The sequence below is a fragment of the Oncorhynchus keta genome, chromosome 10, assembly GCF_023373465.1.
Source record: "Oncorhynchus keta strain PuntledgeMale-10-30-2019 chromosome 10, Oket_V2, whole genome shotgun sequence".
Classification (NCBI taxonomy): Eukaryota; Metazoa; Chordata; class Actinopteri; order Salmoniformes; family Salmonidae; genus Oncorhynchus; species Oncorhynchus keta.
The window spans coordinates 11,789,712-11,804,036 of record NC_068430.1 but is presented as its reverse complement, the minus strand read 5'-3'; the positions used below and the strand labels follow the sequence as shown (position 1 = coordinate 11,804,036).

Below are 14,325 nucleotides of genomic sequence, written 5' to 3'. Positions count from 1 at the left end.
TCCACTAAAGTGCACATATAATTTAAAATAAATACAACTTGTTTTTTTTTCACCCTAACACTTATGTGGATGTTATACTGTACAAAGACTTGACTTCTGGTATAAAATACAAATGGATGCCTTGATTTACAGTAACTGTTTGATTTATTATCTGCTGTATAATGTACTGGCATATATAAGACTAATATTATATTATTGTACATCAATGGCATTGCAAATTAAGGTGATGTAGTGTGCTGCATAAAATATTTTTCGTTTGTTTGAAGATCTAGAAATCAATATAGATTAAAGTTCCATTCTAGGTTCAGGACATTTCTATGGTGAACACGCGCACATGTGCCTAGCGCGCTGACGTCACTTCCGTGCAGTACAGCGTTCATGTTTGACAACAAATTCTACGTGGATTTTGGGAAGATCTTTTGCCAGCTTAAATCGTCCAACGATGACTAAATTACAATATCTGAATGTGTATTTGACTGAGCGTCTCATGCAAGCTGCTGAGGAAATACTAAGAGTTGTCGCAGACACGATCTCCGAGTACCAGGAAGAAATATCCCGGACAAAGCGAGAGAACCAATACCTTAAACGACACTTGATCACACCGGTCCTACCGCCGGGTATGTAGCAATCTAGCTAAACGACTGTACTTTCTTCTCATATGCACGAGTTATCTACATAGTTAGAAACGTGTTACATTGTATTCTACAGAATTTGACTCTGTAGGGCAGAGATAGACACATAGCTGCCTATGCCATTCCCAGAACAAACTACACTTAGCTAAGAGAGTCAACAACTGTCATTACTTTCATTGATCTCAATTTTAACTTGTCTTCTTTCCACCAGCCCCTCAGCCCATTCTCTCTTGGGTCTCAGAGCCGCGAACTCCCCCTGAACAACAGCACTGTGAGCAGGAGTGGAGGCTCAGTCTTGGCCAGGAGGACCTTGAGACCACACCGATTAAAGAGGAACAGGGTGAACTCGGGACCAGTCAGGAGGAAGAGCAGCTTCAAGTACCGGAGTCTGATACCAAAGAAGACTCCATATCTACTCTTCCCTGTGTGAAAAATGATGAGGACCGACCTCAGCCTTCACATCTTTCCAGAACCGAAACTGTGGAGAACAGAGTCAGGGAGTCTCTACTGACCAACACAACTGGACAGATCAAAACAGAACCTGATGGCTATGGAGTATCACTATCAGAACCAACCAGTGACTCCCCTCAGTCTCAGCCCGTCTCTGAAGTAAGTCCAGACTCTTCTAGAACACAAAGTCAGAACACTGAGAACACAGAAAGTGTTCCTATTGTTCTGAGAGATCTAGAAAGGAGACCAGAGGAGGATACAGACACACACTCATGTACTCAGTGTGGAGCTGTGTTCTGTGAGCTATCCCAACTGGAGGCACACATGCCATCCCACACAGTACCACACAGTGGTGACACTAGTCACAGGCAAATCATGTGCACAGTCTGTTGGAAGTCATTCACCTCTACCAGTTACCTCAAGGTCCACCAGCGTTCTCACACTAAGGAGAAGCCCTTTCACTGTGGTGTGTGTGGTAAGAGCTTCAGCTACTCAGGGAAGTTTAGGGAACACCAGCGGATTCACACAGGAGAGAGACCTTACCGCTGCTACGTGTGTGGTAAACGCTTCAACCAGTCAGCCCACCTGAAGGCTCACCTGAGGGTACACACAGGGGAGAAACCCTACTCCTGTCCTGTCTGTGGGAAAGGATTCAGTCAGTCCAGCCAGATCAAGAGACACCTCAGAACTCACATCCAAGGGAGGTAGAATAATGATAACTTGGAGCCCATTAAAGAGCCCATTAGTGGATAAACAGTAACCTCGGAAGCCGCCTGATCTCACAAGCTTACATGAATGGTTCGCTACCACAGAATCAGTCTGGTAATTACGAGGCTTGATAGACAGAGCCTTCTGTTCTCAAAGTGCCCAGCATTTGGGAAGAGAAAGAAAGAAAGAAATGTCTTATTTTCAGTGCTACTAATTCTACAGTAACAGTGCCTCAAAGTGTTCATACCCCTTGACTAATTCTACATTTTGTTGTTATGTAACAGTATACTTTTAAACCGTCCCCTCGCGCGAACCAGGGACCTTCTGCACACATCAACAACAGTCACCCTCGAAGCATCGCTCCACAAAAGCCGCGGCCCTTGCAGAGCAAGGGGAACTACTACTTCAAGGTCTCAGAGCAAGTGACGTAACCGATTGAAACGCTATTTAGCGCACACTGCTAACTAAGCTAGCCGTTTCACATCCGTTACACTCACCCCCCTTTTGACCTTCCTCCTTTTTCCGCAGCAACCAGTAATCCGGGTCAACAGCATCAATGTAACAGTACAACTTTACGTCCGTCCCCTCGCGCGAACCAGGGACCTTCTGCACACAACGACAACAGTCACCCTCGAAGCATCGTTACCCATCGCTCCACAAAAGCCGCGGCCCTTGCAGAGCAAGGGGAACTACTACTTCAAGGTCTCAGAGCAAGTGACGTAACCGATTGAAACACTATTTAGCGCACACCGCTAACTAAGCTAGCCGTTTCACATCCTTTACACTTACAGCCTGAATTCAAAATGGATTTAAAAAATATTCATAATCTCACCCATGTACACACAATACCCCATAATGACAAAGTGAAAATATATTTTTGAAATGTATTGAAAATGAAATACAGAAATATCTCTTTTACACAAGTGTTCACACCCCTGAGTCAATACTTTACAGAAGCACCTTTGGTGGTGATTACAGCTGTGAGTTTTTCTGGGTAAATCTCTCAGAGTTTGCACACCTGGATTGTACAGTATTTGTCCATTTTATCATTAAAAAAATTAGTCAAGCTCTGTCAAATTGATTGTTTATCACAGCCATTTCCAAGTCTTGCCATAGATTTTCAAGCCTTTTCAAGTCAGAACTGTAACTAGGCCACTCAGGAACATTCAATTTGGTATTTGTAAGCAACTCTTGTGTTATAGGTTATTGTCCTGCTGAAAGGTGAATTTGTCTCCCAGTGTCTGTTGAAAAGGATTTGGCCTGTGCTTATAGCTGTTTTCTGTTTCTTTTTATCCCCAAAATTTCCTTTGCTGATGACAAGCATACCCATAACATGATGCAGCCAGAAAATATGAAGCGTGGTACTCCGCAATGTGTTATGTTGGATTTACCCCAAACATAATGCTTTGTTTTCAGGACAAAAATTCAATTTCTTTGCCAAATGTTTTGGAGTATTACTTAAGTGCCTTGTTGCAAACAGGAATATTTTTATTCTGTACAGGTTTCCTTCTTTTCATTCTGTCATTTAGGTTAGTATTATGGAGTTACTTGTTGATCCATCCTCTGTTTTCTCCTATTACAGCCATTAAACTAACTGTTTCAAAGTCACCATTGGCTTCATGGTGAAATCTCTGAGCAGTTTCCTTCCTCTCCGGCAACTGAGTTAGGAAGGACACCTGTATCTTTGTAATGACTGGGTGTATTGATACACCACCAAAGTGTAATTAATAACTTTGCTATGTTCAAAGGGATATTCAATGTCTGCTTTTTTACCCATCTACCAATCGGTGACCTTCTTTGTGAGGCATTGAAAAACCTCCCTTTGTCCTTGAAATTCACTATTCGATTGAGGGACTTTACAGATAATTGTATCTGTGGGGTACAGAGACAGGGTAGTCATTCCAAAATCATGTTAACAGCTATTATTGAACACGGAATGAGTCCATGCAACTTATTATGCGATTTGTTAAGCACATTTTTACTCCTGAACCTTTTTAGGCCATAAACTCAAAACATTTCAGCATCTAACTTTTTACTAATAAAAAAAAAATGACACAAGCAAAATTACACTTTGACATTATGGGGTATTGTGTGTAGTTCAGTGATACAATCTCAATTGAATCCATTTTAAATTCAGGCTTTAACACAACAAATGTGTAAGAAGTAAAGGGTTTGTGAACACATTCCGAAGGTACTTTAATTGTAAGACTAGATTGTTATAGAATGTGTGATGTGTTTCGCACCCATTACCGAGGCACCGTAAATCTGCATTGATTTGAATTTATTTAAGAGAGCTGATAAATAACATGCTATGTGTTAGGTGACACTAACTATGTTTGAGAGAAATATGATGTTAAATTTGGTGTTATCCTCTTTGATGTCCTCTTGATGATTCCAGTTGGAGCTGTTTGGTCTCCCTGCAAATAAACTAACTCTGTCATATTGATTAAGTATGTGTTGGAATGTTTATTTCTGAATGTCTGTTACTGAATAAAACAAGTGGTCATATCAGGTCAACAAGCTAGAGTGATCAGTGGGTCTGTTAGACAACCTGTCCTCACCAATGTTGTTGTAATACTATGTTTGAACACTAGATGGTACACTTGAATTATTTCTCCTTTTCAAGTCCAAATGAAAAATACTAAACAGACAATACATAGTAGCGATAATAACAAGGCAACTACTATCTAATAATTATAATAATAATAAAAACGTACATTAACTGCATAAAAAAAGTTTTGTACAACTAGTTGTACAATAAAAACTACCGCTAAAAACTACTAATACATCTAATTAATCTAAGTACTTATAATACATATATAAATACATACTTAGCCAGGCCAGTCAGTATTTGACATCTATCCACATCTGAGGATGTCGGGAGATTATGTGGAATCCGGCCACTAGGGGCAACAGTGAGCGCTGTTACCTTCAACTAGTTTTCGGATTTGGTACGGTTTTGGTAAGCAACTGCCTCTGATTCCAAAGGTTGCAAGTTCAAATCCAGCAATAGAAAGTTGTTTTTGATATTTCTGTTTTAAGCCTATCCCAAACCTTAACCATTCGGCGTTAATGCCTAACCTTAAGAATGAACTTAACTTAATATTAAACACTTTGAAATGTGACATTGGGAACAACTTTGAAATTTTGACGATTGAGAAATATGGATGAACATTAATTCTGACGTGAGACTGTGAGAGCTGGTAGCCATATTTACAAATATCTCCACATTTTGATGTTTCTATTAGTTAATAAAAACACAAACAGTTTGTTCTTAACATTTGAAAAATGGCTTTCTTAAATCCACCGTGGGATGCAGTCAGTTGGGCCCTTTGTGTCTGAAAGACCGTACTTCAACCTTCATGATGTTCCCTTGGAATTTTTAATTGCTGCTCTTGTTCGAAAGAAGTCATGTGAGTCTTATAAAGTGTGGTGTTCCTTAATAAATACTGGGAAATGTAAGTTGATTCATTTCAAAATAAATTGGTGCCAATGCAGTTGTCTTCTGCCCATTTAGTGATTCATACCGTGTGCAATGATGTCTTTTAACAGCATCCAAGAATTCATCTGCAAAGATGGTTATTAATTACATCTAATTGGCAAAGTAAGGTTTTGTTTTGTGTTTTGATAGATGACGTCATCATAGTTTGGGGTAGGAAGCAGACGTTGGTCTACTAAAGGCTTTCTAATCGATACAGTAAAACAATTCTTAGATCTGTATAGTAACCCAAATTTATATTCTTTCCAGAAGATAATCCCGAATCTAGCCTCAAATCCAGATATTTCAAACAATCAACACTTTCAGCACTTGCTTGAATTGTTCAATTGCCAGCTGGTGATATATAATAGTTGAATAGTTGAATAAGGCAGTGTTTTAGTTCATCAGTTTCTTTGTGCAATAAATAAGTGTACTACTTCAAGTTGATTTCAAGGGTCCCAACTAGACAATCATCACCCATTAACCAGTGTTATTATTTATCATTATGCCATCATAAAGCAGAGCCATTACACCCCCTCCCCTCGATAGAGCTAATCAGAACGATAACTGCCGCTGTGCAGACAGCAGCGTCAAATGAGGTGGAGTATTCATGCTATGCTATGTTAGTTGATAGCCTCATCACCACTGTAATGGAAAGCACAGGCATTCCTCCCGAGTTCAGCCTAGTTGATTTGATTTTGAGCTGTCTGTCATTATGACAAATAATAACTAAATCATATATGGGTCTCTCGTGGGACAAGGCACAAGACAGACTCAAATGGCAGCACATTGTTGCAGTCTCTTGTCCCACCCAGAATGAATAAGACTGAGTAAATCATCTGTTTCAGTCCCAGACTTACATACATAAAACATTTGAAATGTGTTTACTATGTTTATTAAAAGTATTGTATTCAGTGTAACAGGACCCCTTAGCCATTAGATACATAAGTGTACAACAGTCTCAATTCATCTAGCCATGGACTCTACAAGATATTGAAAGCGTTTCACAGGGATGCTGGCCCATGTTGACTCCAATGCTTCCCACAGTTGGCTGGATGTCCATTGGCTGGGGGACCATTCTTGATACACATTGGAAACTGTTGAGCGTGAAAAACCCAGCACCGTTGCAGTTCTTGACACACTTAAACCAGTGCGCCGAGCGCACATACTGAATGGGACACATACACAATCAATGTCTCAAGATTAAAAATCCTTCTTTAACCTGTCCCCTCTCCTTCATCTACACTGATTGAAGTGGATTTAACAGGTGATTATCAATACGGGATCATAGCTTTCAATCTATGTCATGGAAAGAGCAGGTGTTCCTAATATTTTGTACAATCAGTGTATATGGATATTCTACCATTAGAATGTTCATTTTACATGAATGAGGCTTGTATTGGAATGCAGTTACTGTATTTCAGTAGGAAAACATACCCTTTCAGTAGCTGATTTGTTCCAGGTTTAGCAAACTGCTTTGATAATGGTGAAATAATTGAGTCTGGCGGAAGGCTTAAATGTCACTGAGTTATTGACTAATCAGTGACCTTGTGGAGAAGAGGTGGGGGCAGGGGCAGACTTAGTGATTTGGAGGCCCCATGCACAGGCCAGTCTGTGCATGGGGCCCCCCTCAGACTGACATGTAAATCTGTAAAATGTGTTACCTTTTAATGTGCCATGAACACAACCAGTCATGATGTTTTCATCTGATTGTCAAACAAATCCCTTCAAAAAGTAGGTTAGATGTTCATCCAAAATAATTCCAGCATCCGAACTGTGCACCAGCCAACGTTCCTTCAATTCACAGGATGGGAAGGAGGAGATGAGGGAGGATAGGAAGGAGGTGAGGGAGGATGGGAAGGAGGAGGTGAGGGAGGATGGGAAGGAGGAGATGAGGGAGGATAGGAAGGAGGAGGTGAGGGAGGATGGGAAGGAGGAGGTGAGGGAGGATGGGAAGGAGGAGGTGAGGGAGGATGGGAAGGAGGAGGTGAGGGAGGATGGGAAGGAGGAGGTGAGGGAGGATGGGAAGGAGGAGATGAGGGAGAATAGGAAAGAGGAAGTGAGGGAAGATGGGAAGGAGGAGATGAGGGAGGAAGGAGGAGGTGAGGGAGGATGGGAAGGAGGAGATTAGGGAGGAAGGGAAATAGGAAGTGAGGGAGGATGGGAAGGAAGAGTTGAGGGAGGATAGGAAGGAGGAGATGAGGGAGGATAGGAAGTAGGAGGTGAGTGAGGATAGGAAGGAGGAGATGAGGGAGGATAGGAAGTAGGAGGTGAGGGAGGATAGGAAAAGGAGGTGAAGGACGATAGGAAGGAGGAGGTGGGGGAGGATGGGAAGGAGGAGATGAGGGAGGATAGGAAAGAGGAAGTGAGGGAAGATGGGAAGGAGGAGATGAGGGAGGATAGGAAGGAGGAGATGAGGGAGGATAGGAAGTAGGAGGTGAGTGAGGATAGGAAGGAGGAGATGAGGGAGGATAGGAAGTAGGAGGTGAGGGAGGATAGGAAGGAGGAGATGAGGGAGGATAGGAAGTAGGAGGTGAGGGAGGATAGGAAGGAGGAGGTGGGGGAGGATAGGAAGGAGGAGGTGAGGGAGGATAGGAAGGAGGGAGGTGAGTGAGGATAGGAAGGAGGAGATGAGGGAGGATAGGAAGTAGGAGGTGAGGGAGGATAGGAAGGAGGAGGTGGGGGAGGATAGGAAGGAGAAGGTGAGGGAGGATAGGAAGTAGGAGGTGAGTGAGGATAGGAAGGAGGAGATGAGGGAGGATAGGAAGTAGGAGGTGAGGGAGGATAGGAAGGAGGAGATGAGGGAGGATAGGAAGTAGGAGGTGAGGGAGGATAGGAAAAGGAGGTGAAGGACGATAGGAAGGAGGAGGTGGGGGAGGATGGGAAGGAGGAGGTGAGGGAGGATGGGAAGGAGGAGGTGAGGGAGGATGGGAAGGAGGAGGTGAGGGAGGATGGGAAGGAGGAGATGAGGGAGAATAGGAAAGAGGAAGTGAGGGAAGATGGGAAGGAGGAGATGAGGGAGGATAGGAAGGAGGAGGTGAGGGAGGATGGGAAGGAGGAGATTAGGGAGGAAGGGAAATAGGAAGTGAGGGAGGATGGGAAGGAAGAGTTGAGGGAGGATAGGAAGGAGGAGATGAGGGAGGATAGGAAGTAGGAGGTGAGTGAGGATAGGAAGGAGGAGATGAGGGAGGATAGGAAGTAGGAGGTGAGGGAGGATAGGAAAAGGAGGTGAAGGACGATAGGAAGGAGGAGGTGGGGGAGGATGGGAAGGAGGAGATGAGGGAGGATAGGAAAGAGGAAGTGAGGGAAGATGGGAAGGAGGAGATGAGGGAGGATAGGAAGGAGGAGATGAGGGAGGATAGGAAGTAGGAGGTGAGTGAGGATAGGAAGGAGGAGATGAGGGAGGATAGGAAGTAGGAGGTGAGGGAGGATAGGAAGGAGGAGATGAGGGAGGATAGGAAGTAGGAGGTGAGGGAGGATAGGAAGGAGGAGGTGGGGGAGGATAGGAAGGAGGAGGTGAGGGAGGATAGGAAGGAGGAGGTGAGTGAGGATAGGAAGGAGGAGATGAGGGAGGATAGGAAGTAGGAGGTGAGGGAGGATAGGAAGGAGGAGGTGGGGGAGGATAGGAAGGAGAAGGTGAGGGAGGATAGGAAGTAGGAGGTGAGTGAGGATAGGAAGGAGGAGATGAGGGAGGATAGGAAGTAGGAGGTGAGGGAGGATAGGAAGGAGGAGGTGGGGGAGGATAGGAAGGAGGAGGTGAGGGAGGATAGGAAGGAGGAGGTGGGGAGGATAGGAAGTAGGAGGTGAGGGAGGATAGGAAGGAGGAGGTGAGGGAGGATAGGAAGGAGGAGGTGGGGGAGGATAGAGAGCAGAGAGAACACAGAGAACATAGAGAACACAGAGAACAGGGGGACACAGAGAACAGAGAGAACATAGAGAGCAAAGAGAACATAGAGAGCAGAGAGAACATAGAGAGCAAAGAAAACAATGAGAACATAGAGAGCAAGGAGAGAAAATAGTGATCAGAGATTAGAGAGCAGAAAGAACATAGAGAGCAGAGAGAGCAGAGAGAACACAGAGAACACAGAGAACATAGAACACATAGAGAGCATAGAGAGCAGAGAGAGCAAAGAAAACAATGAGAACATAGAGAGCAAGGAGAGAAAATAGTGATCAGAGATCAGAGAGCAGAAAGAACATAGAGAGCAGAGAGAGCAGAGAGAACACAGAGAACACAGAGAACATAGAACACATAGAGAGCATAGAGAGCAGAGAGAACATAGAGCCACCCCACATAGCCTGGTTCCTCTCTAGGTTTCTTCCTAGGTTTTGGCCTTTCTAGGGAGTTTTTCCTTGCCACCGTGCTTCTACACCTGCATTGCTTGCTGTTTGGGGTTTTAGGCTGGGTTTCTGTACAGCACTTTGAGATATCAGCTGATGTAAGAAGGGCTTTATAAATACATTTGATTTGATTTGAAATTTGATAGAGAACAGAGAGAGCAGAGAGAACAGAGAGAGCAGAGAGAACAGAGATAACATAGAGAACATAGAGAACAGAGAGAGCAGAGAGAACAGAGATAACATAGAGAACAGAGAGAGCAGAGAGAACAGAGAGAACAAAGAGAACAGAGAGAGCAGAGAGAACAGAGAGAGCAGAGAGAACAGAGAGAGCAGAGAGAACATAGAGAACAGAGAGAACAGAGAGAGCAGAGAGAACAGAGATAACATAGAGAACATAGAGAACAGAGAGAGCAGAGAGAACATAGAGAACAGAGAGAGCAGAGAGAACAGAGAGAACAAAGAGAACAGAGAAAGCAGAGATAACAGAGAGAGCAGAGAGAACAGAGATAACATAGAGAACATAGAGAACAGAGAGAGCAGAGAGAACAGAGAGAGCAGAGAGAACAGAGATAACATAGAGAACATAGAGAACAGAGAGAGCAGAGAGAACAGAGATAACATAGAGAACAGAGAGAGCAGAGAGAACAGAGAGAGCAGAGAGAACAGAGATAACATAGAGAACATAGAGAACAGAGAGAGCAGAGAGAACATAGAGAACAGAGAGAGCAGAGAGAACAGAGAGAACAAAGAGAACAGAGAAAGCAGAGATAACAGAGAGAGCAGAGAGAACATAGAGAACAGAGAGAGCAGAGAGAACAGAGAGAGCAGAGAGAACATAGAGAACAGAGAGAACAGAGAGAGCAGAGAGAACAGAGATAACATAGAGAACATAGAGAACAGAGAGAGCAGAGAGAACAGAGATAACATAGAGAACATAGAGAACAGAGAAAACATAGAGAACAGAGAGAACAGAGAGAACAGAGAGAACATAGAGAACAGGGAGAACAGAGAGAACAAAGAGAGCAGAGAGATCATAGAGAACAGAGAGAGCAGAGAGAACATAGAGAACAGGGAGAACAGAGAGAACAGAGAGAACAGAGTAATGGTTATTGAGTACTCATTGTGTCTGTCTGTCTTGGTCTTTCTGACCTTTGCCCCCAGCCCCCACAGCAGCAGCTCAAAGCCCACTACAGTTTGACTTACTGAGGTGCACCGAGCTGCATGGAGCAGCACACACATGTTTTTGTCTGTTAGTATACTCAATCCAGATAGAAAATCATCTGCTAATTGAATGGACACAAGACCATGTACCTGTTTAATGTAGTGAAGCTTATGTTCTTTGTACTTAGTAGAATATTTGACCTCAATAGAAATTAAGAGCCAGTGATACATTTTTACTGTTATGTGAAGTTTAATGTGGATAAAACACTGCCGGATGTAAGGTTGATTGATTTTTCAGAACAACAAGAAGCAAACAGAATACCAAACGGGAAACAGGACATTGTGCTCCTGTTATGATGTGGGGAAGTATATTCTGTTTGTCTTTTAGCAATGTTGGGTCCAATTCAGGAAATACACAGACATTCCAATACTCTACAATGCTTTTCAAAGGAATTGGAATTTGATTTAATTCATGAATTTGATTGGAATTGACCCCCATCCTGGTTGGATGTAGACGCTGAGACAGTGCTCGGTTTTACTGTCAAGTGTTATGTGGCCACAGTATTCTGTGGTAATCCCTGTCTGTGGTAAACCCTGTCTGTGGTAAACCCTGTCTGTGGTAAACCCTGTCTGTGGTAAACCCCGTCTGTGGTAAACCCTGTCTGTGGTAAATCCTGTCTGTGGTAAACCCTGTCTGTAGTAAACCCTGTCTGTGGTAAACCCTGTCTGTGGTAAACCCTGTCTGTGGTAAATCCTGTCTGTAGTAAACCCTGTCTGTGGTAAACCCTGTCTGTGGTAAACCCTGTCTGTGGTAAATCCTGTCTGTAGTAAACCCTGTCTGTGGTAAACCCTGTCTGTGGTAAATCCTGTCTGTGGTAAACCCTGTCTGTGGTAATCCCTGTCTGTGGTAATCCCTGTCTGTGGTAAACCCTGTCTGTGGTAAATCCTGTCTGTGGTAAACCCTGTCTGTGGTAAACCCTGTCTGTGGTAAATCCTGTCTGTGGTAAACCCTGTCTGTGGTAAACCCTGTCTGTGGTAAATCCTGTCTGTGGTAAACCCTGTCTGTGGTAAATCCTGTCTGTGGTAAATCCTGTCTGTGGTAAACCCTGTCTGTGGTAAATCCTGTCTGTGGTAAACCCTGTCTGTGGTAAACCCTGTCTGTGGTAACCCTGTCTGTGGTAAACCCTGTCTGTGGTAAATCCTGTCTGTGGTAAACCCTGTCTGTGGTAAATCCTGTCTGTGGTAAATCCTGTCTGTGGTAAACCCTGTCTGTGGTAAACCCTGTCTGTGGTAAACCCTGTCTGTGGTAAACCCTGTCTGTGGTAAATCCTGTCTGTGGTAAATCCTGTCTGTGGTAAACCCTGTCTGTGGTAAACCCTGTCTGTGGTAAACCCTGTCTGTGGTAACCCTGTCTGTGGTAAACCCTGTCTGTGGTAAACCCTGTCTGTGGTAAATCCTGTCTGTGGTAAACCCTGTCTGTGGTAAACCCTGTCTGTGGTAAATCCTGTCTGTAGTGAACCCTGTCTGTGGTAAACCCTGTCTGTGGTAAATCCTGTCTGTGGTAAACCCTGTCTGTGGTAAACCCTGTCTGTGGTAAACCCTGACTCACATTGACTCATTCACCCTCATTATCCAGGTTCTCTGGTGGTAAAGGAGATATGAACTCTCCAGAGGTGGTAAAACTCTCTTCCTTTCTCTCTTTGTTATTTGTTCTATTTTTCTGCCTTCTGTCATACACACACACACACACACACACACACACACACACACACACACACACACACACACACACACACACACACACACACACACACACACACACACACACACACACACACACACACACCTCATACCTCAGACATACCCCACAGTTCCTGTCCAAACCTTTTCCTCATCGATCGACCCTCCGGCCTCAACGTGTGAGTTCAGACAGAAAGAGAGAGGAGAACCAAAGCCAGAGAGATAGCTGTCCATCCAAAACCCGCAGTGTGTGAGCCTCCATGGTTAAAACCCACTGCATCTCTATTTCTCATTACTCAACATGGTGGCCAGTCACATCAGATCTGCCGACTCTGTCTGACTCTGTCACGATGTGTTTTATTTCTCCACACACCAGCGCCCGTGGGGAGCCAACACACTGATTGGTTTATCCCCCCTCCCCCTCTTTCTCCATGGGTTAATCCCCCCTCCCTCTCTTTCTCCATGGGTTAATCCCCCCTCCATCTCTTTCTCCATGGGTTTATCCCCCTCCCCCTCTTTCTCCATAGGTTAATCCCCCCTCCCCCTCTTTCTCCATAGGTTAATCCCCCCTCCCTCTCTTTCTCCATGGGTTTATCCCCCCTCCCTCTCTTTCTCCATGGGTTAATCCCCCCTCCCTCTCTTTCTCCATGGGTTAATCCCCCCTCCCTCTCTTTCTCCATAGGTTAATCCCCCCTCCCCCTCTTTCTCCATGGGTTAATCCCCCCTCCCTCTCTTTCTCCATGGGTTAATCCCCCCTCCCTCTCTTTCTCCATGGGTTTATCCCCCCTCCCTCTCTTTCTCCATGGGTTAATCCCCCCTCCCTCTCTTTCTCCATGGGTTAATCCCACCTCCCTCTCTTTCTCCATGGGTTAATCCCCCCTCCCTCTCTTTCTCCATGGGTTAATCCCCCCTCCCTCTCTTTCTCCATGGGTTAATCCCCCCTCCCTCTCTACTATTTATATTTTTGGCAACTTTTACTTTTATTTTCTTTAGGAATGTAGTGAAGTAATGTACTTTTTACTCCTTACATATTCCCTGACTCCCAAAAGTACTTGTTACATTTTCAATGCTTAGCAGGACAGAAAAATTATCAAGAGAACATCCCTGGTCATCCCTACTCATCCCTACTGCCTCTGATCTGGCGGACTCACTGAACACAAATGCTTTGTTTGTAAAGAATGTTGGAGTGTTGGAGTGTGCCCCTGGCTATTCGTCAGTAAAATTAAAAACAAGAAAATTGTACCGTCTGGTTTGCCTAATATAAGGAATTTGAAATGATTTATACTTTTACTTTTGATACTTTAAAAGTATTTGGTTTGAAATATTCTTGACTTTCACTCAAGTAGTATTTTACTGGGTGACTTTTGAGTCCTTTTCTAATGAGATATCTTTATCTTAACTCAGGTTAAACAATTGGGTACTTTTCTAATGAGATATCTTTATCTTAACTCAAGTTAAACAATTGGGTACTTTTCTAATGAGATATCTTTATCTTAACTCAGGTTAAACAATTGGGTACTTTTCTAATGAGATATCTTTATCTTAACTCAAGTTAAACAATTGGGTACTTTTCTAATGAGATATCTTTATCTTAACTCAAGTTAAACAATTGGGTACTTTTCTAATGAGATATCTTTATCTTAACTCAAGTTAAACAATTGGGTACTTTTCTAATGAGATATCTTTATCTTAACTCAAGTTAAACAATTGGGTACTTTTCTAATGAGATATCTTTATCTTAACTCAAGTTAAACAATTGGGTACTTTTCTAATGAGATATCTTTATCTTAACTCAAGTTAAACAATTGGGTACTT

At 43.5% G+C, this 14,325-nt stretch overlaps 1 protein-coding gene across 1 annotated transcript; it reads left to right on the top strand.

Moving 5' to 3' along the window:
• Positions 1 to 368: 368 nt before the first annotated feature.
• Positions 369 to 4,240, top strand: LOC118388203 (zinc finger and SCAN domain-containing protein 2-like). Its single transcript, XM_035777025.2, has 2 exons — positions 369 to 617; positions 844 to 4,240. Exons 1-2 carry the CDS (start codon positions 443 to 445, stop codon positions 1,788 to 1,790), a joined length of 1,122 nt encoding a protein of 373 aa, XP_035632918.1. The 5' UTR covers positions 369 to 442; the 3' UTR covers positions 1,791 to 4,240.
• Positions 4,241 to 14,325: the final 10,085 nt, after the last annotated feature.

Coding starts and splice junctions, on each gene's coding strand:
- LOC118388203 (XM_035777025.2), top strand. CDS start 443: ATGACTAAATTACAATATCTGAATGTGTATTTGACTGAGCGTCTCATG. Junction 618..843: donor CACACCGGTCCTACCGCCGG/GTATGTAGCAAT, acceptor TCTTTCCACCAG/CCCCTCAGCCCATTCTCTCT.